Here is a 25967-nt window from a genome sequence, read left to right on the forward strand (position 1 = left end):
CATCCATTGGTGGAAAGCTCCTGTTCCTATCAGTGATGGCTTTTGAGATATTGGACTTCAAATCTATCACTGATTCAAGGCTGACTGTCACTTGTCCTGGAACAGGGGACAAGGAAATTGCCAAGTATTAAATAGTGTTTACTTTGGGAATGGGAATTGCACGTTTTGGGGGAAAGAAAACAAACATTTATCTGGCAAATAGATTTTTTTTTAAAAGTAGAAAAAACAGCTGTTTGAAGCTGCTCAGGGGGTTGGAATGCTAGTAGGAGTCCAGGAGGGATGGATTAATGGTCAGAGTGCAGGTGAAGTGGTGAAAAGTGCATGATAAATTGCATTTATCGTACACCACTCTAATTTGTCATGTGGATGTTATCACTGTGTTTATCTGTACGTGTACTTGTTTGTGAGGGTGTGTATGTATATATTAATATATATATAGAGAGAGAGAGAGAGAAATGATACACACATAGTTTATTTATGTGTTTTAATTGTTACAAAATCTGAAGTCTCTGTGAAAGGAAGTGGAAAGGACTCTTGCCAAGTACTGTCTGAATTATTAAATGTTTTCAAGCTGAGCCAAAAACACATCTAACAAGTGTAAAGCAAGTGAAATGCTTTTGTCTTTTCCATCTTTGGAATGAATATTGAGTGTTTTTTAAAAATCTGTTAATCCAAAGCTTGGCAGTGGACAAAGAGAGAATTTGGTTGTTAGTTTTATTCCCTCATGCCATAGCAACAAGAATAAACATTCCCTTTCAACCCAAAAAATGACTACCCCAAAAAGTGTTTCTTTACTGAGATCATCTTTCCCCAGCTTTGCTCAGGCCTGTACAGGCCTTCATGCGGGTAGGGGAAACACCAGTACTTAAGGTCTGCTATGTGACACAAATGGATTAGACTATCTTTGTAGTGAGATATTGTTTTCAAATCAAAGTGCCAGAGTGACAGTCCTGGACATTAAAGACCAAGATTTGCACAAACAGATGTCTCAGAGTCAGACTCCTTAAATCCAACCTAAATAGGTGGCCTGATTTCTCCAAAGTATTAAGAATGTGGCAGTTCCATTGGGCTGAGTGGAAGCTGCTGGGTACTCAGTACTTTAGAGATCAGAACACTTATTCAAGAGCCTAAATATGGATTTAGGAACCTATCTTTAAGGCACGATAGGTTTTGAAAATCTTGGTCTAAAGTCCTGTGAGGGCCTGGAGGTTGCCCTGGTGTGCCCCCTTTTGGTCAGACATGGCTCAGGCATGGCAACCCCGTCTCACGTCCCTTCCGCTGGGTTATAATCAAGTCCAGACGGATCTTTTTAATCAAAGACCACGCTCCTTGCAAGGGTCTCATTTATTAGTGACGGCCACAAGCACAAGTAGAAGCTCATTCAGGTACACCCAGGGATATTTGTTGCCTTGAGCTTAGTCCAACTAGCCGTCTCTGGCTCCTTCCTTCAGGAGACTCTTCATTCCTGTGCCAGAAAATTGCCTCTGGTCCAGCAACCCTTCTTGGTTCATTCTCAGGGTTACCCCTTTTCAGTCCTTCCTTAAGCTGGAATCCTCAGCTCTCCTCCTGGGAATTGGGCTGTATGAGTTAATTCCATCCTTTCCCCTCACCTAGGAGCCTCACCAGCTCTCCTCGCTGGAGCTGGGCTCTATTAGTCTGATTTTGTGGTCCTTCCTAAGCAGGATTCCTCAGCTGTCCTCTCTGGAATGGAGTCACGGATTAACCAGCTGTGAGACCTTTACCAGCTTCACCCCCTGCTGGACCAGCCTTTCCCTACTGGTGTCACCTACTGTCCACTCTGCTATGAGAAAGGAGGGGGCTTTTATGCTGTTCCCCTTCTTTCAGCTCATCCCAATTGGGTGCGGGAGAGGGGAGCCTTGCCTCATTCTCTCTGCAAGGCTTCTTGCTCTGTGTCCTTAAAGAAACAGTAATGGGATTTCATCCCGAACGCTTTTTACTCCTGGGACCACTTCCTCTCTCAGCGTGTCTCCCAAGTCCCTGTATATATAATCAGACCTTTCATCCTCTTAAAGAACTAGGCCATGTGATGGGGTGGGTTGACCATTAGGCACCACTACCCTTAAAGGACAGATTACCTGGTCACAAGTCCTATAGATCCCTGCTGGGGACTGCAGCTGTGTCAACAATGCTTCGGGATCAATAGTATCAAAGGCAGATTTAAAGAATCAGCATGGACACTTGATTTTGATCATCACCAATAGGAGACGACAAACTGACAAGAGCAGCAAATGCTCCATGCTGTACCTAGGTCTAAAATCAGACTGATCAGGACCCATGCCATCTGAGCACTCTGGAGTTGCTTTTCTCTCTTCTCCCTAACCTCAGCCTGAAGGAGATTAGAGAACAGATGATAGCTGATAGGATTCCCAGCCTAGAGAGTATGTGCCTAAAAATCATCTCAGCATGACATGCTGCTAATTTGCCACGCCAAAGGGAGGCATTGACAGTCTCCACAAATAACGGACCCTTGTCTTCCTGCTAGATTTAAATCGTTCTAAAGCTTCCATTTTGCAGTTGAAAGGCTGAAGTTCCCTGAATGCATCCAGTACCACAGCGAGCAATATTGGCTGAAACTCAAGCAGAGGAGACTCTACACTTGTATTCTCCCCCACCCCCCTACTCCCCAAAGCAGCGTCTCTGCACTCCTGAATGCTGATGGATCGGAAGCTAAGCAATCTGATCCACAAAGTAGACTGACAATTCCACAATGGGAGAAATGAGCGCAGATGACCAGGATTAACCTGGGAGAGTTCTGGTGACCAGGACTTCAGAGATGCTATGGTGAAAGGGAAGGAAACCTTCTTTGCTTCCTGAACAGTCACAGCATACAACTTCAAAACAAAATTTTGTCATAACCAACGCAACTGGGTCTGTGACCTCCACCAGCTGTCCTCCCAAGCGTCTTCCCTCCCACTTCCTCTGTCACATGCCCTCTGTATTCCACTATGACTTGCAAGCAGGGGAAGAGGGAATGGAGAGTCACTGTAATGCTGGTAGAGGACAAAATGTTTTAATATCCCACTAGCCCTCAGGTAGAGTAATGTTTTGGCTGCACAGTGTTCTTCCTTAGAGCTGTCTGGAACCAGACCAGTTAGTTCCATTAGTCACTAAGGCCAACCTTTCACATCAGTTCCTATCCCTGGATGGAGGAGCTGGCTGTGCCCTGAAAATGAAGGAGGCAGAGGTTGGTTCACGACAAAGATATAACCTCTACCCTTGCCACCTGCATTCCAGCTCAAAAAAAGGAGCTCCAACGCTATTCTCAGAATAATCCCATAACGCTACTGGCAATTGGTGACCGTGCTTCCACACAGACACTGCTATTATTTCTGCAGGTTATAAAATTGGGGAGGTGAAAAATATGCTAGGAAACAAAGGAGGAGGAGGAGGAAACCCCTGCTTTTCAGTCTCGGATAATGTTGGCCACAAAATGTGTGAGGGAAAGCAAAATCTCCTAAAAGGAGACAGTTTTAAAGGGATACAGTCAAGCTGATTTTCACATGGGAGGCATACTCTTGTTACAAGTTTGCTGTAAATGAACGCAATCGAAGAACGTTTATTTTTCACGTTGTTTGCCTTGTGCAATTGACAGGACTCTGTGGAGAGTCAGTATCAGTATCTGTGGTTGGTGCAGGACTTGCTGGTGAGAGCAGAAGCAAAATGCAAGTGGAGGTGAAGGGGCAGCAGCCTGGAATGTGCACAGAGAGCAAGAATGGGACGGGAACATGCTTTAGTGGTTAGGCTTCTGCACCCTTCTAAAAATCAGCTGGAGAGTAGAGCCCTCTGCCCTTTTTTAAAGGACCTTTTAAAAATCCAGGAGACTGTATTTAAAGTGCGCTCCATCAGAAATGTCAATTTTTTTTTACAGCTGACAGTTAGAAACAAATAAAGTTGACAGTGTCCCTTTAAGCAAGGAAATGAAAATCTGGGACTCTTCTATAAAGAGAGACTTCCTCTATGTGTAAGTCCCTTGAAGTAATTCCCTAGTATATTCTCTTCACCTGTTAGAGTCACAGGTAAAGCCTAAAGAATAACAAAAACCTAGCGCTTATATAGCACTTTTCATCAGTAGATCTCAAAGCGCTTTACAAAGGAGGGCAGTACCGCTATCCCCATGTTAAACTGAAGTGTTAAATGGATTCCTCTCTCTGCCCTAGGATCAGAATTCACTTATCCCCTGGCTGGCATGCACCTCTGTATAAACTGCTCAGAGCGCTTCTTCACCTGGTCACAGTGATGTCCCAACAGCAGAAGTCACACTCTGCCAAATTGAATTTATCGAGTGAAAAGCAGCCAAAACCTGTAGCCCAACCATGATATTCTCCTAAACCCACTCTAGTGTCATGCTGGAGGGACTCAAATTTACCAGATATAACTGGAGCAAAAAATCAAGCCTCACTTTCTGAGCAAGCACAAGACCACATCGACCAAACCCTCTTCTCTCTCTCTCATTACAAGTCAGCAACAGCTGCCAGAGCCACATTTCTCACTGTAAATTCCACCCATGGAGTTTAATACAAGCCAGCTGTGAGTGCTTTCCTGGCCATGTGATTCCTTCAGGCCAGACTAGCCTTTCTACCCTCCCCCATTCTTTCAAGAGCTGGATGCTAGTAAAACCGAAATGACGTTATGTACACAGCTTGTTATGGCGAGCCTCCCCATCCCCTGACATGCACAAACACTTCCAAACCCAGAACAGATGAGTAACCAATGTCCCACAGTGTGCTCTGCATAGCCCCGTGAAACTGACCGCACGCCCCGCCCACCTCTCCTTCCAGCGCTCAGAAGAGTTCTCTGGCCAAACCTTCTTGGAAGTCGTTTGTGAAGAAACTTTCAGCAAAGTCGCTGGTAGCATTTGAATGGGGAAAGCATGAACTGTATCTCCCCTACCCCAGCTCCTCAGGGTATGTCTGTACTGCAATTAGGAGGTATGATTTCAGCACTGTAGGCATCTAGCTAGATCAAAGCTATCCGGAGTAACAATAGTGATGTAGCTACTGCGGTATGGCATGGCTGGTCACTTGCGCACATGCTCCAGGTCCTGGATGGGGTTGCACTCAGGAGGTAGCCCATGCCACTGTCCAGCTGCCACGGTTACCCTGCTCTTGTTACTGAAGCTGGTTTTGATCCAGCTACATAAAGGCAACTCAAGTATGTCTACCCTGTATACAATCACACCTCCCAATTGCGGTGTAGACATACTCGCAATCTAGTCCCTCCCCTCCATCCTCTTGGGTCAGCCTGGACTTTTGAGGCCCTGTCCTGAGCAGGACCTGTGTGGTAGTGTCATATTTTGTCCTGGTTTCTATTGAGTATTTAGTCTGTTTTCTCTGAACAGTTCATTATATGTGCATTGATACCCTTTTCCCCTGCAGCCTTGTTCTTCGCTGAGGTGTCAGAAAGAGAAGATGGTGTTAATTAAAAGAGTGTCATTGGGCTGGGAGAGAATTAAACATCAAGACAAGCTGTGCCTTCAATATTGTATCTCTGCTCTCTAAAGAAAGCAAAGTTGCACTGTTAGCCACTTCTGCGTGTCCTTGTCAAGCATGTATAAGTATAAGTAGGGGCATAGCGAGCAGATCAAGGGACATGATCGTCCCCCTCTATTCGACATTGGTGAGGCCTCATCTGGAGTACTGTGTCCAGTTTTGGGCCCCACACTACAAGAAGGATGTGGATAAATTGGAGAGAGTCCAGCGAAGGGCAACAAAAATGATCAGGGGTCTGGAACACATGACTTATGAGGAGAGGCTGAGAGAACTGGGATTGTTTAGTCTGCAGAAGAGAAGAATGAGGGGGGATTTGATAGCTGCTTTCAACTACCTGAGAGGTGGTTCCAGAGAGGATGGTTCTAGACTATTCTCAGTGGTAGAAGAGGACAGGACAAGGAGTAATGGTCTCAAGTTGCAGTGGGGGAGGTTTAGGTTGGATATTAGGAAAAACTTTTTCACTAGGAGGGTGGTGAAACACTGGAATGCGTTACATAGGGAGGTGGTAGAATCTCCTTCCTTAGAAGTTTTTAAGGTCCGGCTTGACAAAGCCCTGGCTGGGATGATTTAATTGGGGATGGGTCCTGCTTTGAGCAGAGGGTTGGACTAGATGACCTCCTGAGGTCCCTTCCAACCCTGATATTCTATGATTCTATGCACAGCAGCCACTGGAGGCAGTGGAAAACTGCCCCGTGTCATGTGACAGAGGAATAGCTTCCTGTAATCCTGACCCATTCCATGTGTCTTTAGACCAGGAAATAAAAACTGGGGACAAGAGTTTTGAAAATGACTCGTGACTGTGGGTGCCCAGCTTGAGACACCTGAAAGGAGCCTGATTTTCAGCAAGTGCTGAGTGCTCACCCTCTGCCTTGCCTCTACTGCTGTGTGCTTTGTGTTGTCTTTTAGCACCCTGTCGAAGTGTTGCCATGCCATGGTGGCACTCCTCTACCCCTTCACCTGGCAGCACACCTACATCCCAGTGTTGCCGCCTTCCATGATTGACATTGTGTGCTCACCAACCCCCTTCCTGATTGGCCTGCTCACCAGCTCACTGCCCCGCCTCAAGGAGCTACCCGTGGAAGAGGTGAGACATGAACTCAGATGAAATGGTTGTTTTTAAAAGCCACAGGCGTTGGCTGCACTGTGTTGTCTTCTCACCCAGAAGGGTTTGCCTCTTAGACTTAGATTGTGTCACTGTTTTAAGGCAGGGTGGCATTGTAACTACCTGTGGCTGCAGAAATACAGCTATCCCAGTTGTCAGTGAACTGCATCATGAATAAAACCCGTAACCTTTGGCTCCAAGACATACAGGCTGCTACCTAGTGAGCACGGACTTTGCTGCAGCTGGTAGGGGGAACTGACATAATGACCTTCATTTTTCCTTCCTGTCCCACAGGGAGTTGGGAGAAGGGCTCCAGTGGTGATTTTGCTGGTGGGCTTTATTATTAAAAGTTTTGTTACAGTTATAGTGCTGCCAGGACAGTGCGGAGAGTCAATTGCTCAGTCTGTTATGTATGAATTGTTCTTTTTAGAGATTGTCCAGGGCCTGGGATGGTTGTAGTTAGTACGGTTTCAGAGTAACAGCCGCGTTAGTCTGTATTCGCAAAAAGAAAAGGAGTACTTGTGGCACCTTAGAGACTAACCAATTTATTTGAGCATAAGCTTTCGTGAGCTGCTGTAGCTCACGAAAGCTTATGCTCAAATAAAGTGGTTAGTCTCTAAGGTGCCACAAGTACTCCTTTTCTTTTTGTAGTTAGTACAGGCGTCTGTCTGACTGGCTGTATCAATCTGTTGTCTCTTGTCTTATACTTAGATTACAAGCTCTTTGGAGAAGGACTGTGTTTTAGTTCTGTTTGTACAGCACCTAGCACAATGTGGTCTGGTCTGTGACTGGGGCTCTTAGGTGCTCCCAAATTACAAATGAATAATAATTATAAGCAGACCTGTAAATAAATGAATAACTCTGAACAGTGGTGTGCCAGGGCAAACACACACACACAGCGTGACAGATCATAACATTTTCAGCCTCACATCCAAAGTGTTCCTAGACTCCAGTGCAGGAAAAACCTTTGGTGGGCTACAACCTTCTGCCCATTAGTGGCACTGATGGTGGTAAGGTGTTAAGGGAAATAATCTTTTAAAGACAAGCTAAGATCAGCGACTCTGTTTTTCTCCCCACTTCACACCTGCTCTATAACTACCAACACTGTTCATACAGAGCTGATCTTTGCAAAGTCATACTAAGCAATTACTTCCAATATTCCTGTGGCAATGAATTCCACAGATTACATATGATGTGTTTAGTTTTTTTTAAATTGCATTGCTTTGTTTTGTGCGATAGGGTAAATACTAAGTAGGAGTTAATGATAAAGCCCCATATTATTTTGGTCCCTCACTCATCATTGGCTGTGTAAAATAGTCTGTGGCTTCTTTGTAAAGCTTTTCGCTTAGACAATAGATCTGACTGTGTTCTAGTCTAAGGTTTTGGGATATGTGGGGGAGAAGTGAAGGGAGGAGGGTTAGGGAAGGCCAGCTTCTTTCAGTTCAAGCTGTCATTTTGTGGCTTGTGGTGAAGTGGTCAGAAAACCACAACAGGGGCCCTGCTGTTGACCAGTGTTTTATATCTCTTCCTGCTGCTGTGGTTCTGTGAGAGGGGAGGAGTTTTCCTGGAGAGCCAGGAAGGCTTGGGATAATCTCTGGTAACAGGAAATAACAATTCCCCATTCTCTCTTTGGTAGGTCCTTGTGGTTGACCTTGTTAATAACCGGTTCCTCAGACAGGTGAGTAGAGCTGTCCCATATGGGGCTTTTTTCTCCCACTTCCTCCATCTCCTTGCCTTGACCTGTATTTGCTTATTCTGCTTGCCCAGGCTGGGAGGCAGGATTTGATGGCAGGGGCTGTTTAACAGTAATGTCACAGTGCTTTGTGCTTAGGTAGCACCTCAAAGAATCTCAAAGCACTTTACAAACATTTAACCCTCCATAATCCATGCGAAGTAGAGAAGCATTATCCCCTTTTAACTGATGGGAAACTGAGGCACAAGGCCTGCAGAAGTGTGTTGTCCAAAGCCACAGAGTGAGTCACAGCCAAAGCTGGAAATAGACCCCCAGAGTCTCGACACTGTCCTTTGCTCTAAGCACTGGTCACCACTACCTTCTAGCGTAATATCTGCACCTTCCAGTGAAGATTGGTTTTAGTAGATCTTTCATTTTCTGTCTTCATTGGTCCCTCTCATGTTCCTCCCTGTCTAGTCCTTGCATTACTAGACCATAGTGGGAAGACAATAAATGGGAATCTGGACATCATTTTGCAGACAAATACGCCTCTTCTGATTCCCTTTGCCCTGGAGCAGAGGAGCACGAATTTTGGGGTGTCCTGGAACGTATTCCTAGACCCGGAAGCCAGGTGGTTTTGTTCGTTTTCTAAGCAGAATCCAACTCCTCTGAATCACAAGCGCAACCCACAGAATTCAGGCTAGGTCAGGAAATCAATTGTCTGGTTAAGACACTGGACTGGTCCAGGAGCACCGGGTTCAATTCCCATCTCTGCCACAGACTCCTTGTGAGACCTTGGGCAAGTTGCTTTTCTCTCAGGGCCATAGTTCCCCATCTATAAGTGGGGATAATAGCACTGCCCTACCTCACAGGGGTGATATGAGGTTAACGGCTGTTTCTTATCTTTCAATACAGTTTTCGTCTGTCAGCCGCTCTGGCTATAGAGCCCTCTTGCAGTGGCTAGACCGTGGCAAACCCCTCCCTTCTGACTCCCCACTCTCAATCTGTCTGTGCCTCTCTCTCAATCCTTACTGCTCAATCCGTCTGTGCCTCTCCCACTGCTCCCTGCATGTCACTGTACGGGGCTGGGAGGGGGTGAAAATCACCTAGCCATATGCAAGTCTCAGCCTAGCCGCTGTGCCTGCCTAGCTGCTTGCTGGCATTGTTTGGCTGACTCCTGCTCCTGATATTATCAGAGCAACACCATACCTCCAGCAAGGCAGTGGGGTCAGGGCCGGGAGACGGGCGACACGATCGCAGATCTAACAGCTGAAACGAAAGGTTACAAATCCGTCCAATGCGAGGTGGTAGCTGGGGGTGAGACACCCACTTTAGTGCTTATAGAAGGGATGGGCAGCCCCGAATGGAAGGCACTAGAGAAGCGCCGAGTATTGTCCTTCTTGCTCTCCTGGTTTCGTAACAGATAACCTTCCGTGTCCTTGCCCCGTCTCTCCCTGACTCCACCGGAGCTAGCTGAGGAGAAAAGCAGGTTCCCGGAGCCAGCACAAGCCCCACCCTGAGAAGGTCCCTGAGTGTGAGCTTGTGTTTTCTAGATGGAGGACGAGGACTCCATCCTGCCTCGGAAGCTGCAGGTGGCGCTAGAGCACATCCTGGAGCAGCGGCATGAGCTGGCTAGCGACAAGGAGGAGGGCTCTCTGAATGGCAGACACGGTACAGCCTGCAGCCTGTCTGCTCGTTTCCATCGGGTGGGCCCGGCGGCCCTTCAGTCACTTCCCCAAAAGGGACGGTTTTCATCCCCTGGCCCAGGTTTGAATGGAAGATGCAGTTCGGTGGCTAGAAACTAGCTGAGGCTTTGCTAAACTCTCCAGTGCGCTGGTGACCTTTGCTATGTGACTGACTTCCATGTGGTCTCCTTCAGCCTCCGCCCCATACATCCTCCCTACACACACCTGCCTTCTCCACAGCCAGGCTCCTTTGAGCTGAGGAGGTGGCTCTGGTGTCAGTCCTGGGAGTGCAACCTTCCCCTCCAGCCGGGCTGAGCCTGCCGCCTCCACAGCACCCCCAGCTCGGCAAAGCCTGCTGGACTCAAACAGCCCCTTGGAGAGGAGGTGGATGGGGGGACACACTGAGGTTCTGCACCTTGTGCATGTGCCACGCTGGATCACCTGCCAGGGTCCTACAGCCTACGTAGTGCTCCTGGGAGCAGCGGCAGGCCGCTCCTAGCCTTTTGGTGGAAAGTACGTGCTGAGGTGCTCTCTCTCCACAGCTGCTTCTCACTCTCAGACCCGTACAGGGCACAGTTCCTAAAGAGGCCGGCAGGGCTGGTAAGGTGGTGTGGAACCGCAGCCAGGAATGCAACTTCAAAGTAAACCAGTGTGCAGCCCCTGACTGCCCGGTGCATCCTCACAGTTCCACCATCAGCACCACCGTCACCTCATGGCTTTCTCTGCTTCTCTCCTCCTCCCCCGCCTCTTCCTTAGAATCCAGCCCCTTGAATGAAGTGGTGTCTGAAGCCTTCGTTCGTTTCTTTGTGGAGATCATGGGCCACTACTCCCTGTTCCTGACCCCCAGCGAGCGAGAGGAGCGGACCCTACAGCGGGAGGCCTTCCGCAAGTCTGTCTCTTCCAAGAGCCTTCGACGCTTCCTGGAGGTCTTCATGGAAACCCAGATGTTTGGGGGATTCATTCAGGAACGGGAGCTGCGGAAACAGGGGGTCAAAGGTTAGGGGCTCTTCTTCTTATTCCAGCGAGGCTTTTGGAATCTTTGCCATCCATCCCCTGGGAGTGGTGAGCAGCCAGCATCGTCCCCTGGAGCAGCACTGGCTGTAGCTCTGGGGTGAGGCCATGATGACCATGTGTTTTTGAAAGATTGCAGTGATCCCATCCCCCTTTGAGAGAGGTGTGGCCTGAGTATAGAACCAGGCACCGATAACTCCTGGGTTCCATTCCTAGCCTCTATCTCTGGTCTTGGATAAGTCACTTAAATTATCCCTGCCTCAGTTTCCCTATCTGTAACGCTGGGGGAACTACTACTTACCTCACAGTAGTGTTGTGAGGCTTAGTTCATGTTTGCAAAGTGTTTTGAAGTGATGAGCATTATTAATGAAAGCTGGGAAACAGTAGCAGTTTAGAGGTGCTTCTCTTAGCTTGTGAGCACCTTCTCATGATGTGTTAAGCAGCATAACTGTCTTCTGTCACATGTGGTTTCCCTCCCATTCTATCTTGAGTTTTTGTCAGGGATGCTACAGAACTAGCATTAGCTCCAGTGTATTGATATATAATGTATTTACTGTTGTTATGCCTCCTTCTGGGGATAGACATTTGAGAGAAGGGTGTCGAGGAGCTCATAACTACTGCCCCATGGCCTCTAAGGTTCCACTGACTTGAGGGGCCTGTCTCATCCGAACAGCTGGTCAGTGCTGGTTCAGCAAGCTCCTCTAAAGAGCTAATGACCAGTGGACATTGGAAATGGCAGAGGGATCAAAGAGCTTTTCCTAGAAGGTGAGAATGTGGCCCCCAAATGTTAATTCCTCAAATGGCCCCAGATTTTAGTCTCTGTACACTCCCTGTCAGAATTCTTTTGAAAAGATTCCTCCATTACCTCCACGAAGCAAAGATGATCAGTCTGGCTAGTCATGCCTGCATGAGGAAGCAGTGTGGTCTAGTGGATAGAGCACTGGACTGTGGCTCTGGAGACCAGGTCTGCCACTGGCCCGCTGGGTAACCTGGGGCAAGTCAGTGTCTGCTCTGTGAGCTGCAATTTCCTCCTCTGTAAAATGGGGATAGTGGGGATAGACTCATCTCCTTAGTAAAGTGCTTTTAGCTCTACTAATGAAGAGGTCAGTATTCTTGTTATATATTTGGAACCAAAAGGATTGTGGGGTTTTTTTTTGCCGCAGGTCTGTTTGAGGTACGTGCCCAGGAGTACCTGGAAACGCTCCCTACTGGGGAGCAGAGTGGAGTCAATAAATTCCTGAAAGGACTGGGTAAGATGCCAGAGCAACCATTGTCTTTTCACAGTGGTTGTGTTGCATGTTACTCTTAACACCAGCTCAGTGATTTGGCAACAAAGATGCTATTTTAGGTAGCGCCACTCTCCCGAGGGTTGTATCTGCCTTCCCCTGGTATGTTGCTGTGATGTGCCATGGGGCCTTCAGTCAGTGGTCAGGATTGGGCCATGTATTAACGTGCACGTATGTCAGTGGGACTGGGAGCTGCATTGCCGGGACCCTGAGCTCACTGCCTGACTCCCAAAGGAGGAAAGCTGGTCTTGTGGGCTAAGGCACTGGGATGGACTGGATCCCCACATGGGCAAGTCAGTTAATCGCCCTGTGCTTCCGCCACTCCCTGCTGAGGCGAGGATGAGGAGACTACCTCCCAGCCCTGTTGTGAAGATAAAGCTGTTAACAGCTGTAAGGTGCTCCGCTATAGCGCAGGCCATATAAGTACCTAGGGGGGACAGAGCGAAAAGAGGACTGGAAGTCCTTTGAAAGCACAACATTTAACTCCTGCCTAAGGGGGAAGGAAGGAGAAGGCTGTATCTTGTGTCCCTTTCAAATTGCCACTGGCTGGCTGACACATGCAGTGCTACTGTGCCTAGCTCCAGCAGGAGCCAATTCCTTCCTTTGGGGCGGGGGGGAGGGGAACTTGCTCTTGAACTAGATCCAGCATTGCTGGGGGAGAGGGGGCGGTGTGATTCCGAGGCAGCAGCTCTCCCTCCGTCCTTGCTCCAGTTGGCTCTGGGGGTGAGAGATGGAGCTCAGACTTTCTCCACTCTACATATCGCTGTGTAACGGCTGTTTTCCTCACTTCCTCTCCATCAGGTAGCAAAATGAAATTCCTCCACAAGAAATAAGAGTCACGCACGCCATCGTTCCATGGAATAGAAGGAGTTTACAATTCAGCAGAAACAAAATGAACTGTTACCAACCATTCCCACTTAGCCTGCTCCCAAGGGGGTAACAGCCCTGGATGCTGAGCGCTGGAGGCAGAAAGGCCAGGGTTTGCTCTTGTGTGCAAGTGGCCCCATGAGATGAACAGAGGGCGGTAGAGCAGCCTGGAGAGGTCTCTGGACTCCTACAGTAACATGCACTGGACCAAGCACTCTAAACTCTGCAGTAGCATTTTGCAGACCTCCAAATGGATTTGATTTCTTAGTTATTATACTTTTTGTTCTATTTATATTGGGGTTAGGAAAACTATTAACCATTGACACATGCCCTGCCTCCTTTCCGAGTGGCACTGCTGGATGTGATAATGGGGACTGGGGGGAAAGGCTGTATTACCCTGGCCTGAGAGCGAAGGAGGGGAGAAATAGAGGAAACATATGAAAACAGGTCTTGAGAAAACCGAGGACGCTGAGGACTGCAGGGATGCCAAAGGACACGGGCAGGGTGTGCTTACGAATGAGGAAAGGAGGTGGAGGGGGAACCACTAAACCTACTGATTTGCCAGCCAACTAATCGACCGCTATGCTCTGCAAGGCGGCTGTGTCAGCCTCGTGGAGAGGCCTTTCCTTGTATTGTCTAAGTTGAGAACCTTACACAGTGTAATTAAAAGTGAGTGGCATAAAAAGAAAACGAGTTGGGAATTATTGCTGAGAATTATAGATTTTTTTTTAACCCGCTGCTTCACTTATAGATTTTTTTTGTCTGCCTCATTTTGTATGTGGGTCAACAGGGCCATCTAGTGGTCAAATAGAATAGTTGTTTATCCGCCCACCCAGCCACCCACACACTCTGACGTTCCAGCACTCTTTCTGTTACAACTCTCTTATGTCTCTCACTTTCATATAATGCCCACCAAAGAGCTCTCCAACATGAGCCCTGCCCAGTGTACAGCTCTTAGAAACAGGCTTCCAGAAGTTCAAGTAGGTTTCCCTTTTCCAGACCCCAGCTTTGACTGGGGATCAGCTCAGGCTCAAAATATGCCTACTCAGCCAAGGCTAAAACTCTTCTGCTCTGATAAGACATGCAGTGTCTGTGGTAGTTAGCTTGTGATGCTGGTGAATTCCTGAATGGTTCTTGCATTCTACATGGGATCGGACTTCCATGTTCTGTGGAAAGTTACCATTTTTAATATGGGTGGTTAATTATTAAGTGTTACACAGTGTTTGATTGGCAGTGGTGGCCTGGCAGGACATGGCTGATGGCAAAGAAGGGGCACTGCCAATGGGTTCACCACCTCGGGCACACCTGGAGAGAACAGCCAACTGTGTCCAAGGCAAATTAAAAGTTTTAGGACTCACCCTTTGAAGGCAAGGTGTTGTGATGTTAGAATTTGTATTTCTTCATGTGGGTCACTGGTAAAAGCGGTTTCATGACCCCTTTAGTTCCTGGTCCACTAGAGTATAGCAACTTATTACTGCTCCCAGCTAACGAGGTGGCTCCTTTTGTGGATGTGGTAGAGATCTGTGCTGCAACATTGAAGGTTCTCTGTGCAAACCCTGCTGAGGCTTCCCCGTGCCGGTGCTGTGCGGGGCTTTGGCATGTGCAGGGCTTGGCTCCTCTTGGCCAGCACCCCGAACCAGAGGGTCTTGGGCTTTCCTGGGGCACCGGCCCCGCCAGAGGCAGTGGGGGATGGAAGGAGCCTGCTGGCCAGGCTGTTGGTGAGCTCAGTGCTCTGACCAGGGGCTGGTTCTTGGCACAGCGCTAGGAGCGGCATGCACGCCGCTGGAGGGGGGGAGGGCGGTAGGAGGAGCAGCAGGGCTGGGGGGATGAAGAGGAAAAGCAGGGAGAGGACAGCGAGAGGGGGAGCTTGTAAAGGGCCCATGTGTGGGCAGCAGAGGCGACACTTAACTGCCTGGCGCCTGCCCGCACTCACCAGCCACCCCAGCTTGCAGCGTGCATCAAGTGCCGGCCGGAAACAGGACAGGGGGTGGGGCCCTGCTGGCCGAGAGCCAGCACGCAGCGGGGGTTGGCTGACAGAGCAACTGGCCCTGTGCACGGCAACTTTGTCCTGCCACCAGCCTTGCACAACCACCCCCATTGTGGGCCACTGGACCCCACCACTCACCGCCGGTGGGCGGGCAACTGGCGAGCAGAGATCCGGCCAGCAGCAGGACCCACCAGTACTGATGGGGGGGTGGGGGGGGAGACAGAAAATACGGGACAGTTTGCCCGTTTTTAAGAAAAAGTCGGGACACCTGCAGGAGGGCTTAAATACAGGACTGTCCCTTTAAAAACAGGACGTCTGGTCACCCTACTGATGACTTTTGGGGCTGGGGGTTTATTACAGGTCCTCCCGTTCCCGGTCAGAACCCTGGGGATCTCCTCACTGTTTCCTTGTGCTTTACACCCGCCACCTATATGATCTCACATAAAACAGACCCAGGTAGGATTCCTTCCAGAGCTTGCACAAGAGCAAGGTACTGGATGGCTCAGTGTGAAACACTCTGTCTGTGGGTGTTAATCAGAGAGCTTCTGCAGCACTCTCACCCTCTGCTAGCCAGGGAAGCAAGCGTGTAGGCCCAGGAATCAAACCCAGGCCTCTAATGTGGCAATATAGAACATTAGGAGGACACTGTCAGACTTAAAACCATATTTTAAAAAAGAAATTGTTAGCAATGAAAGAACATTATGAAAGCGGGAGGTATTTTATAATCTAATTTGCTTTCACTGTTTCTAGTGTTTATTTTCTACATTACGCTCAGTTTGGACAATGAAAATAGACAAGCCATCTTCCCTTTTGTTTAGAGTTTGTTTAGGGTTTGGTTTAGGGTTTGTAGTTAATTTCATTTTTAGGCCCTAGCCCAATGCTGCAATGTCGGACTGCAAACACTGCTGGGGGAGTGGCAATACTTTTTAGCAAATTGTTTTCATTGGATATGCTTATTTGATGCAAAATGTTTCTATTGCTTTTTTTTTAAAAGATCAGTTTTTAAAAACCTACATTTGGGGTCTCATTTGACCCAAAGTGTCCCTTTAGCCATCAATGCAATGTTTGAAAACTTACAAGCTACAACTAGGGATATCAAGGGAGAAAAAATAAAATTAACTCCACCTGCACACACTGGACTAGGAGAGCTCTTTGGTGGGACCGAGTGGGAGAGTTTGTACATGACTTACGTGACTGCCTATTTTCACCTAGGATTTTGAACCTGGTCCCAAGTACCAGCCTAGCAGCTAAAAGAAGAAAAAACATGTTTAGCCTCACCACCACGAGGGGGAGCTGTGAAGAATGGGCAGGAGCCTGGTAGCTGCTTCCCGATCTTCTCCTTGCTCTGCTGGCTCCAGGCAGCAGCTGTTCCCCTCCTAATCATCTGCTGCAGTGAGCCATACTCCATCCTACCCTCTCTCTCCAGGTTGTGGGGGAGGGAAGCACAGGAGAATACAGGGCGTATAGCAAAGCAGATGTGTTGTGGGAATGTGGGGCTGTGCTCCCCCTCCACGGTTAGAAGTTCTTCCCTGTCTGGCATGAGAGCTCCCCTCTCTAGTTTGAGCATTGGCCTGCTAAACCCCGGGTTGTGAGTTCAATCCTTGAGGGGGGCCATTTGGAATCGGGGCAAAAATTGGGGATTGGTCCTGCTTTGAGCAGGGGGTTGGACTAGATGACCTCCTGAGGTCCTTTCCAATCCTGGTATTCTATGGTTCCTCCTTCAATATCTTTTCAACCCCTGTTCATGAAGACACCCAGATGAGGAGGGATGGGGAAGTCCTGAAGCTCACCTGCTCCCTGGAGAGAGCCCCAAGCTTTCCTTTGGGGAAAAAGGAGAGAAGCCCCACATCCACCCTCAGCGAGAAAGAGGGTGAGTGGAGATCTCCTGAGGATGCACGCAGGTAAGCGGAGCTTTAGGGATGGTGGAGTTTGGGGAAGGTGGATTATGGGGGAGGGGGACATCCCTAGAGTCAGAAAAGCATCCACATTCCTGAATATTCATCTGACACCCCTCCCCCAGACCATGGAAGGGCCTTGATAATACATATATTCAGCTTAAGAGCTGCCTACCTTTCACCAGAATCATGCATATGAAATTCCCCTCTCAGCACCTAGGGGACTGATGGCCTTTGATCCTTGTGTACTGGAGAGTTGTACCTGGAAAACGTCTTCAAATGTTGGCCCCTGTCTTAGAAGGAGCTGTGGTGGGTGCAAAGAGTGAGTGGTGGGCAGGGTGGACAAGTGCCTTTCAGAGAGATGGGTGATCATTTATTAGCTAATAGCTGTATGGTGCTTATCAATTTATATATTCACTGTGTTTGTACAGCGTGTAGTATAACTGGGCCTCCCTCCTGGTTGGCCTCTGGGCAATACCTCAGTATAAATGTGAGATAATCATAATATACAGGTATGATTATTATGGGGACAGTGGTAAATAGACAAACTTCCTTCAGGTCCTACGAGCTGCAAAGTGGAACCCTGGATGTCAGGAAGAGCTAGAGCAGCAGCAAAACAGGGTTTAAGACTCCCAAAGAGCCTTCCCCCGGGAGACTGGGTTTGCAGAGGTAGTTTAGTAACACTAAATATATCCAAAGTTATTGACTTTTTACCAAACTTGGTACAATACTATTTCATTTATCGGGGTCTCTCTCTCCAAATGCTTTACTGAGTTAGATGAGAAGTGGAAGACAGAAATTGAAGCAAGCGTAAGGCATATGTTTTTGGATGGTATAAAACGAGGGAGCGTTGAGGCCACAGAGAAACTGTTCCAGACAGTAGGAGTTGCAGAGGAGAAGGCTCTTGCATCAAATGCAGTAGGAATGTGAGAGGGAGCTGTTGCTAGATGTGAGAAGGGAATGGGCAGAGAACAGGCCCCCTGAGGTAGTCTGAAGCAAGACCATGAGGGGATTTAAAAACAAGGCAGGTGATTTTGAAGGGAATAGTGAGCCTGTGGGATTGTTTGAGGATGGGCATGATGTGGCTCTGCTTTGTTGTTCAAGTGAGAAGACTGTCATCAGCCTTCTGCATATGCTGGAATGGGGAGAGCTGGAATTAGAAGCCTGCAGTCCAGGCTCAAAGCTGCTAGAGGCTTGTCATCTTAATCACCCCCTCTGCTTTCGGTGCAGCTATTTTAGGGTGCCCGAATTGGGACGCTCGGCACCTGGCTCTCAGAAGTACTGTACACTCCGCTTAAACTCAGTGCTACTTAATTTCCAATTTTCCACAGAAGCCAGTAGTGACATCCACAAAAAATCAGTGGGGCCCGCTGCATAATGTAAGGTTAATTGTGTATAGGGGTTTTTGTTTTGTTTTGTTTTTTTAAACCTGTTTCCTTCCATCAATTACAAATTAAATTGAATGTGCTTTGTTCTTGAAGCGGGTAGAGAGGAGAACTCCACTGATCTTCTCTGTTCCATTCGTTATTTTATGCACCTCGATCGTGTAACAGCCCAGTTTCCAGTGGGCAAGTGCCAACATCACAAACCCCGCCGCTCATTTGTGGTTTGCTGGCTGCCTTGTCAGTAGCCTCAGCAGACAGGCTGATGGGGGCAAAAGGAGAATGGAGATTCAAACTCCCCTTTCTCTGCTAGGTGCCGTTCCTCCAGAACAGGGTTGAATCGATATCAACTGCTGCTGTCTCTGATCTGCAGATAATTTCTGTTTCTAGAGCTGTCAGCATAGCACCTTTCACCAGCATTAAATTCACTTAATTAATGTAAAATAATACAGCAAGTGGCAAGTATCATTTTGCTTTATTTAGAAGCTTTCCCATAGACCTGGACAAATCCATGCCCTGGGTCTTCATGTCAGATTCCACTTCCAAGTACTGTCACTTACAATCATTCTGTATAGGACAGATAAGCTACATATCTTCTACCTGCCATTTGAAAATCAATGACATTTGCAAGCAGTGACTTCTAGTGGGTTAGATGAATGGCTCACTTGAAGTCACTGATTTTGTTCTGTATTGCAAGAGATGCAAGCTGTCCACAATAATGCAATCAAACAAATAATCAGGAAAAAAAGTTAGAGACAACTGTGGGCTATAACATCATTTGCAACGGCCTGAAGAGAGTCCCCTGTTCATTATAAACCAAAGAAATCAAGCATTCTTGGGATTGTTTACAGTGTACTCATTTCTAGAGTCAACTACAGGGAGACCTCAACCATTTTAGTCCAAATATCCTGAAACCTTGTGTATGTTGACAGGTGGTGGGGTGGGGCTCAGAATCCAGATCTGTAATCAAAGTGTGTGACTACTGCAAGGACTTGACAGATATGAGCAATGTGTGAATGTACACACACAAAGCAGGGATGAGGCACTAGGAGTCCAATCCACTGTCCGCTGAAGTCGGTTGGAAAACTCTGACTTACTTAAGTGAGATTGGATCAAGATTATGGACCTTCTTCATCCCCAAGAACTCTCAGATTCTGGGACTTGTAAAGAGTAATTTTGGAAGCGATCAAAAGAACTTTGCAGCTACCAAAAATCTTGGTGGACTCCTGCTGTGGCGATTTCCACTGAAAAGTTTATCCTCACTAACCTAAAGCTGTTTCTCTATATTTAAAAAAAAAGGGTCAGGGAAATGTAGTGATAGATAAATGGGGAGAAACGAGTTTTTACAGGCCCCAGGCCAGCCAAACACTTACAGATGCAGTAAAGCACATGGCTAACCCACCCCTGTGCAGTGCAGTGTTCTATTCCCCTCTAGGGCCACATAGGGCGGTTGATGAACATGCTAGGGCATTGGTGAACAAATCTGGGTCTCTTAGAGCAGGTAACAGAGGCTCATGCTGTTAGACCCCCCAGGTCTCAAGTTATGTTTCCGCTCCCAATGGCACACCCAGAGTTGCTGCTAGACATCACAAATGCTTAGCTGAGTAAAGTACATTTGAAGTCAGTGGGACATAAGCACGTGCTTGGGTACTTTGCTGTACTGGAGCCAGAGTGGGGGAAGAACTAGGAAAGTTTCCAGACGTGTTCAAAATGCTAACTGCCTTCTAGATTCATGTTTATTTTGCAGATGGACATGCTGAAACTGGTGGTGTGAACCAGGCAGCTTTTAGCAAAACACCCCTGACAGCAGCCAGGATAAAGCAGGCCATAATTGACTCCTGGGGGGTTTCTGCATGACTGTGCGCCTGCAGAAAACGGCAGGGAAGCCGTGCGGAGGGTGGGGGTGGGACAACCATGGGCACAGGTTTTGGGGGGGAGGGGGATTACCCCCCCCCCAAACAGAGGTGAGGCATGGTGGGGGCACACAGGGTTATGTGCCACTGCCCCCCCCCCCATTTCTGCACAAGCAGAGCTGTCCAGCTGAAGGAGGCTGCCTCTGCACTCTGCTGCCTCTGCAGCTGAACGCCGCCTCCTGGGTCCTAGTGCAAGTTGTGCTCCCCTTCTGTGAGGTGGGCGCCTTCCTGTTTTCTCTGCAACAGTGAGTGCCAGTGGTGGGGCTGGGTAAGCGGAGGGGTGGGGGGGAAGAGGGAAGGGAGGGTGAGGTGGTGGGCAGAAGAGGCAGTTGGGGAAGGAAGGGGGTGGAATAGGGTTGGGGGAGGGGAATGTGGGAGTGAAGGGAGGGGGATGGAGAAGAAAAGGGGATAGAGGAATTGATGGGGGAAGTGGGAGCCCAGCAAGCAGCATCCCCTCGGCAGCAGCTGGGGCTCCCCCGTTACGCAAGCCCATCGAACCCTCACCTTAGGACAAGCCCTACCACTGACCCCTCCAATGAGCCTTCCACACCCCACTGAGCCCCAACCAACTGCACCTGGACCCTCACCCCATCAAGCCCCACTCTCCCAACACCCGCAGCCCACCACTAAGCCCCCCACACCCAGACCGCCCCCCCCCACTGAGCCCCAACCACCTTCACCTGGATCCCCTGCAGAGTCCCATTGTGCCTGCACCCAGATACCCACAACTAGCCCCTGTTTATCCTAATCTTACACTGAGCCTCCCGCACCCAGATTGCCCCACACAGAAACCTCTCAACCACCCCTGGATCCCCCCACACTAAGCCCCTCCACAATTGGATCCTGCTGGGTTGAGCCTGCCCACCCACACCTCGTGCGCCTGGTGCAGAGGGACCGGGCCCCAGGGTGTTTCTGGGGCTGGCCCAGCCCTTGCACTGTCAGGGTCAGGTGAAGCCTCACTGCCGAGTTCCTGTACGGGAGAGGTGGGGGCTTTCGGGTGATCTCCCACCTCAATGCAGCCAGTGGCCTGTGCTCCCCACTGCCATGCTGGAGCCACATTTATTTATTAACAAATATAATTTGCAGAATTTTAAGATATTGTGCACATAATTTTTATTTTTTTGGTGCAGAATGCCCTCAGGAGTAATAATTACAGCCATGTTCCTCTTACTTTGTGGCCTATGTTTAGCAAGACTAATGTAAATGTGCTCCTAAAGCCCAGGGGCTCAGTAGCCACTGAAATAGTTTCATTGGTAGACTTAAGGAAAGAGCTATTCAAATCTATGTACCATATGCAATGTTGAAGACTGTGAAAAGCAAGACTGTGAAATGTTTCTTGTATGGAATTCTTACAGCTTTGAAGTTTTTAGTTCAACATTTAAAATGAGAGCTATGAAGAAATACAGAAAGTTTGGGGCTCTAGGCTGCAGTACGACTTTTCTATCTTGGTATCGTGCTGTGTCATTCAAGGGTTAGCAGGATCAAGTACCTCAGGTGTTTTGTATGCATTGGTAGAATCCACCTACAGAGAAAAAAACACACACAAAGAAATAAGCATGATGAGGAATTGATTCGCTATAATCTCAGTTGTATTCCTCCTTCAGGCTTGGGGCTTGTATTGGTTTGTTTAGAGCTAACGGAGCTGCCAGTCAAAGAAACAGAAGCAGTCAATGTGTAAATAAGTTAAAATTTAAAAAATGAGCTCTAGTAACATCTATCCTTAATTAAACACCTATAGCAAATTCATATAGACAACATTTGTTTGCTTCTGTATTCATAATACTCAGCATTTCTATAATGTTTTCCATCCCCTAATCTCAATTTGCTTTACAATCAGTAATTAATTAAGCTTCCTACCATGCAGTAAGGTAGCTTTTATGTTCATTATGCAAATGAGGAAACTGATGCACAGAGCAGTTTCCCAAGTTCACACAAGACACCTGTGCAGATCTGGGAATAGAGCCAAAGTCTCCTGACTGCTACTCCAGTGTCTAAACCTCGAGACCATCTTTCCTCCTCACCTTGCTTACACTGACATGCTTAGCATCTTGTGATGGGATGGAGGGTCAGAGGACAAATCTGAGATCTTATTACAAATCTAAGGAAAGCAGCAGCATCTTTCCACAGATCTTTTTTAAAAAATTGATTTATATGGCACTAGGAATGTTTGGGGCCCTTACAGAATATATATGTGCTTCACAGGTCCCTGCCTGTGACAGGCTATGCAGATCTGGTCCAGGGGTTGATAGGGAAGGGGTTTCATGTTAAATAAAGGATTGCAGTTCTGCTGCCCTGAGTGCAGACACTTGCAAGGCGAGCAAGGTTGAGCCAGCTCTGGGGAATTAATCAATTCCCTCACTACCCTTTAATAAGGATATGCTGTGGGAAATTGAGCACTGAGTTTGCCAGTGAGAGTCAGGCTGTTTAGAGAGGCTGGGGGCTTAGGTCAGATCATGCCCTCATCCCCTCTGGAACTTGACTGAGAGGAGCTGGCCTTTAGATCTTTCTTTGGACTTGGTTGCAGCAAGCCAGGCCTTATGCCATCAGTTTAGCTGAGGAAACCCCTGTTTTGTGTTTGGCCTTCAAAGGGACAGGACACTCTTCACATGTACTTTTCTGTAAACACCACAAGGCTGTGCACAGTCCACTTAGCCAGGCAGAGTCTTCCTCTGCTCTGAAAGTATGTCTACACTTGGAGCTGGGGTGGGGGTGTTTCCCAGCTTGAGGAGACATACTTGTTCTAGCTCTGATCAAGCTAAGCTAGCTAAAAATCGCGTGGCTGCCAGCAGCGCAAGTGGTGGGATGGGCTAGCTGCCCTAAGTACTTAACCCATCCAAGAGGATAGGCATGTACTGGGGGTGGCTGCCTGCTGCGCTGCTGCAGCTATGCTCTATTTTTAGCGCACTAGCTCTGATCAAGCCTAGCTTGAGTATGTCTCCCCAAGCTCCAAGCGCAGACTTACTCTAGCTGACCTATTAAATTGCCCCCAAAAGACTGCCCTCTAAAGGCACAAGTCAGGACTGCACCACACACAACACTAAATCGCACAGGGTGAGGACTCAGCTTGAATAATCTAAGTTAAAGTCTAAAATGCAGCTACTTGGAGCTTGTCTACATGGGAGAGTTTTGCCATAGTATAGTTATACTAGTATAAACCCCTGTGTGTGGACACTCTTATTCCAGTATAGGAATGGCTTTTTGCTGTTTAGCTTAATCCCTTTCTAAGCGACACAAAGAAAAACTAAAAAAAGGTGCTCTTATGCTGGAATAAGACTGTCCACGTGGTGGTGTTATGTCCATGTAACTATACTGGTTTAAGTTCAGACCTTAGGTTACACAGAAAAATTGTTCCTACAGAAAACAGGTTTTAGAATATCCAAATTTTATTATGACAGTAGATAGATATGCTGTTTAAGGTCTCCCAATGTTGTTCCTATGACTTCACAAAGAACACTTACACTGGGATTCTGTTGGTCTTTTGATGTTCTGGACTAGAGTGTCCACACAGGGTTTTGCACTAGTTTCATTAAATCTGTTTAAAATCACTCCTATGGCTTGTCTACACTACAGATGCTACAGCAGCACAGCTATGGTGCTGCAGCTGTGCCACTGTAGCACCATAGCGTAGACACTTGCTGCAGTGATGGGAGGGTTTTTTCCGTCATTGTGATTAATTCACACCCTCAAGAGGTGGTAGCTAAGTTATTGGAAGAATTCTTCTGTCAAGCTAACGGTGTCTAGGCCAGGGCTTAGGTTGGTTTAGCTATGTCTGTCGGGGGTGGATTTTTCCCAACCCTGAGTGACGTAGCTGGGTTGACCTAAGTTTTAGGTGTAGACCAGGCCTTAGTATACTTCTGAGTGTAAACCAGGCTCAGGAAAAAAGGTGGTGGTCTGTTTGATTGGAGGGTTTTTTTTGTTTTTTGTTTTGTTTTACTTACCCCAGGGTAACTAACCCCATTTGAAACACCAATTAGCAGCTAAGGCTAAGCTAGATGCAGTGTAACACATTTACAATCATGTTAGCTAATGTAGCAGTCAGCCTGAGGAAAAAACTAGTATGTGATCCTAGTTAAAAGCTGTATCTTAGTGCACATAGGCTCAAGGGGGCTTAATGATGGTTGCACACGCCAGCTTAATTCTGGCATTTCCTAACTTGAGTGCTTAATTTTGCAACCCAAATCACTCAGGGCTTGTCTTCACTACAGAGTTAACGGAAGCTAGCTAGGGCCCCCCATTACTGCCCTGCCTGTAGCTCACTTGCTGAAGCTCGGAGGAGCTGCTATGTGCGACACGAGGAGAGGTTTTGAAAAAGTCCAGTGTGGCATTTTGGCATTGGGTTTTTTAAGTGACATGCGTAAAGCCCCTACCATCTGGTCATCTGTAATGGGCCCCTGACGCATTCATTGCTGCATTGGGCTGGCTGACATGGGAGCTGTACAGTACCTGTTTTCCTGGAAACAGCTTTCAAACCACACTTCCCCTGAGGCAGTTTGCAGGTGTAGAGGCCAAGGCAGCCATCACAGTCTGAGGGTTTCTGGCAGGTCTTAGCCTGAATCCCGGAACAGGAATACTGGAAGGAGAAAGAGAGAGAGGCTGTCACACCAACCCACTCCCTCTGCAACCAACTCCCAGCCCAAGTGATCCCCACACCCTCAAACTATACTGAACTTTAATTCAGGTTTCTAGTGGTTGCACTAGTAAGTGCACTGAATTCCCCACAGTTGAGGGGAGGGTTATCTCTAAACATAAACATTGCCTTTCTGCATAGGCCTGAGCCATGAAAGTGTGGATCCTGATCCAAATTTCATTTCCTCCTTCTACCCCCAGTATTTGGCTCCGAGGGTTTGGTTTGGCTTGCTCTAGCACTGAGGAACAGATAGGACATCGGGATCTAGAGTCAAATTCCAAAGCTCCCTTCACTCCAAAGTTTGGGGTTTCCACAGTTGGAGGTTTAGTTAAGACCCATCTCTGCACTTCAGGTTAATATTTAAACATTTTGAGGTGGAACTGAGCCCCTGATTCCTCCCTCCTCCTCCTTGGTGGTGCTCACTTTCTTCTTAAACTCTCTAATGTTGCAGGGTGAGGATTTCAGAGTCCTCAAAACCTGGATTGATCTGGGCCAGGACTGTCTTTTTGGTAAAGTGCGCATGGTGCCTAGTGCTGTGGGGCCTCTCGGAGCTACAGCAATGCAAATAATAATTCATCCAAATAAAGTTCTCCTCATCTCTAGGCATAGCTGCAAATCAATAATAGGGACCAATAAGGCTAGCGCCACATGGACTTCATAAAAAACCAGCGCCTTCCTGTTTTTAATTTAGCAAATTATATAACAGACCTATCTTGTGTAGGTGGCTTAGCTACTACCACATTTAATTACTTGCCCCAGGGCTGAAACATGACAGCAGCTTCTCTTAAAGCTAACTACTTTCCTGGCAGAGGCAAAAGGGTCGATTTTTCACAGGCACAAAGGGCAGGTGGGCTCCTAATATCGACCCTAAAGCCACTAAAGGGAGCTTCTGTTTAAAGCTGTACGGCTACTGTGCCATTACTAATTGTGGCTGGCTTCTAAACTGAGCTGCGCAAAGCCATTCAGTTCATTATTCAGTTTTATCCGTGTCAGTGAGTCAATCTCCAGGATTGCACTTGTGCTGGGCCAT

The 25967-nt window shown here is 47.8% G+C and overlaps 2 protein-coding genes across 8 annotated transcripts in view; one reads left to right on the forward strand and one right to left on the reverse strand.

Annotated features, from left to right (window-relative positions):
• The window catches only part of DENND2A (DENN domain containing 2A), a 79808-nt gene extending 65943 nt beyond the window's left edge, over positions 1 to 13865 (forward strand). For 3 of the 4 annotated variants that reach the window (XM_084634790.1, XM_084634791.1, XM_084634792.1), the window contains exons 15-20: positions 6417 to 6594; positions 8249 to 8290; positions 9838 to 9955; positions 10726 to 10965; positions 12144 to 12230; positions 13068 to 13865. In XM_084634790.1, the coding sequence (XP_084490916.1) occupies positions 6417 to 6594; positions 8249 to 8290; positions 9838 to 9955; positions 10726 to 10965; positions 12144 to 12230; positions 13068 to 13099 (697 nt within the window). In that variant the 3' untranslated portion in view covers positions 13100 to 13865. The remainder of the gene's footprint in view (positions 1 to 6416; positions 6595 to 8248; positions 8291 to 9837; positions 9956 to 10725; positions 10966 to 12143; positions 12231 to 13067) is intronic. The other variant, XM_084634793.1, reaches the window with a different exon arrangement.
• Positions 13866 to 21406: 7541 nt separating this feature from the next.
• The window catches only part of LOC311512054 (uncharacterized protein), a gene marked incomplete at its 5' end in the record, with an annotated part of 57907 nt that continues 53346 nt past the window's right edge, over positions 21407 to 25967 (reverse strand). For all 4 annotated transcript variants that reach the window (XM_084613070.1, XM_084613069.1, XM_084613071.1 and 1 more), the window contains 2 exons: positions 21407 to 21832; positions 24754 to 24880. In XM_084613070.1, coding sequence (XP_084469196.1) covers positions 21801 to 21832; positions 24754 to 24880 — 159 coding nt within the window. In that variant the 3' untranslated portion in view covers positions 21407 to 21800. The remainder of the gene's footprint in view (positions 21833 to 24753; positions 24881 to 25967) is intronic.

The sequence above is a fragment of the Lepidochelys olivacea genome (genome assembly GCF_965140295.1).
Source record: "Lepidochelys olivacea isolate rLepOli2 genome assembly, chromosome: 1".
Classification (NCBI taxonomy): domain Eukaryota; kingdom Metazoa; phylum Chordata; order Testudines; family Cheloniidae; genus Lepidochelys; species Lepidochelys olivacea.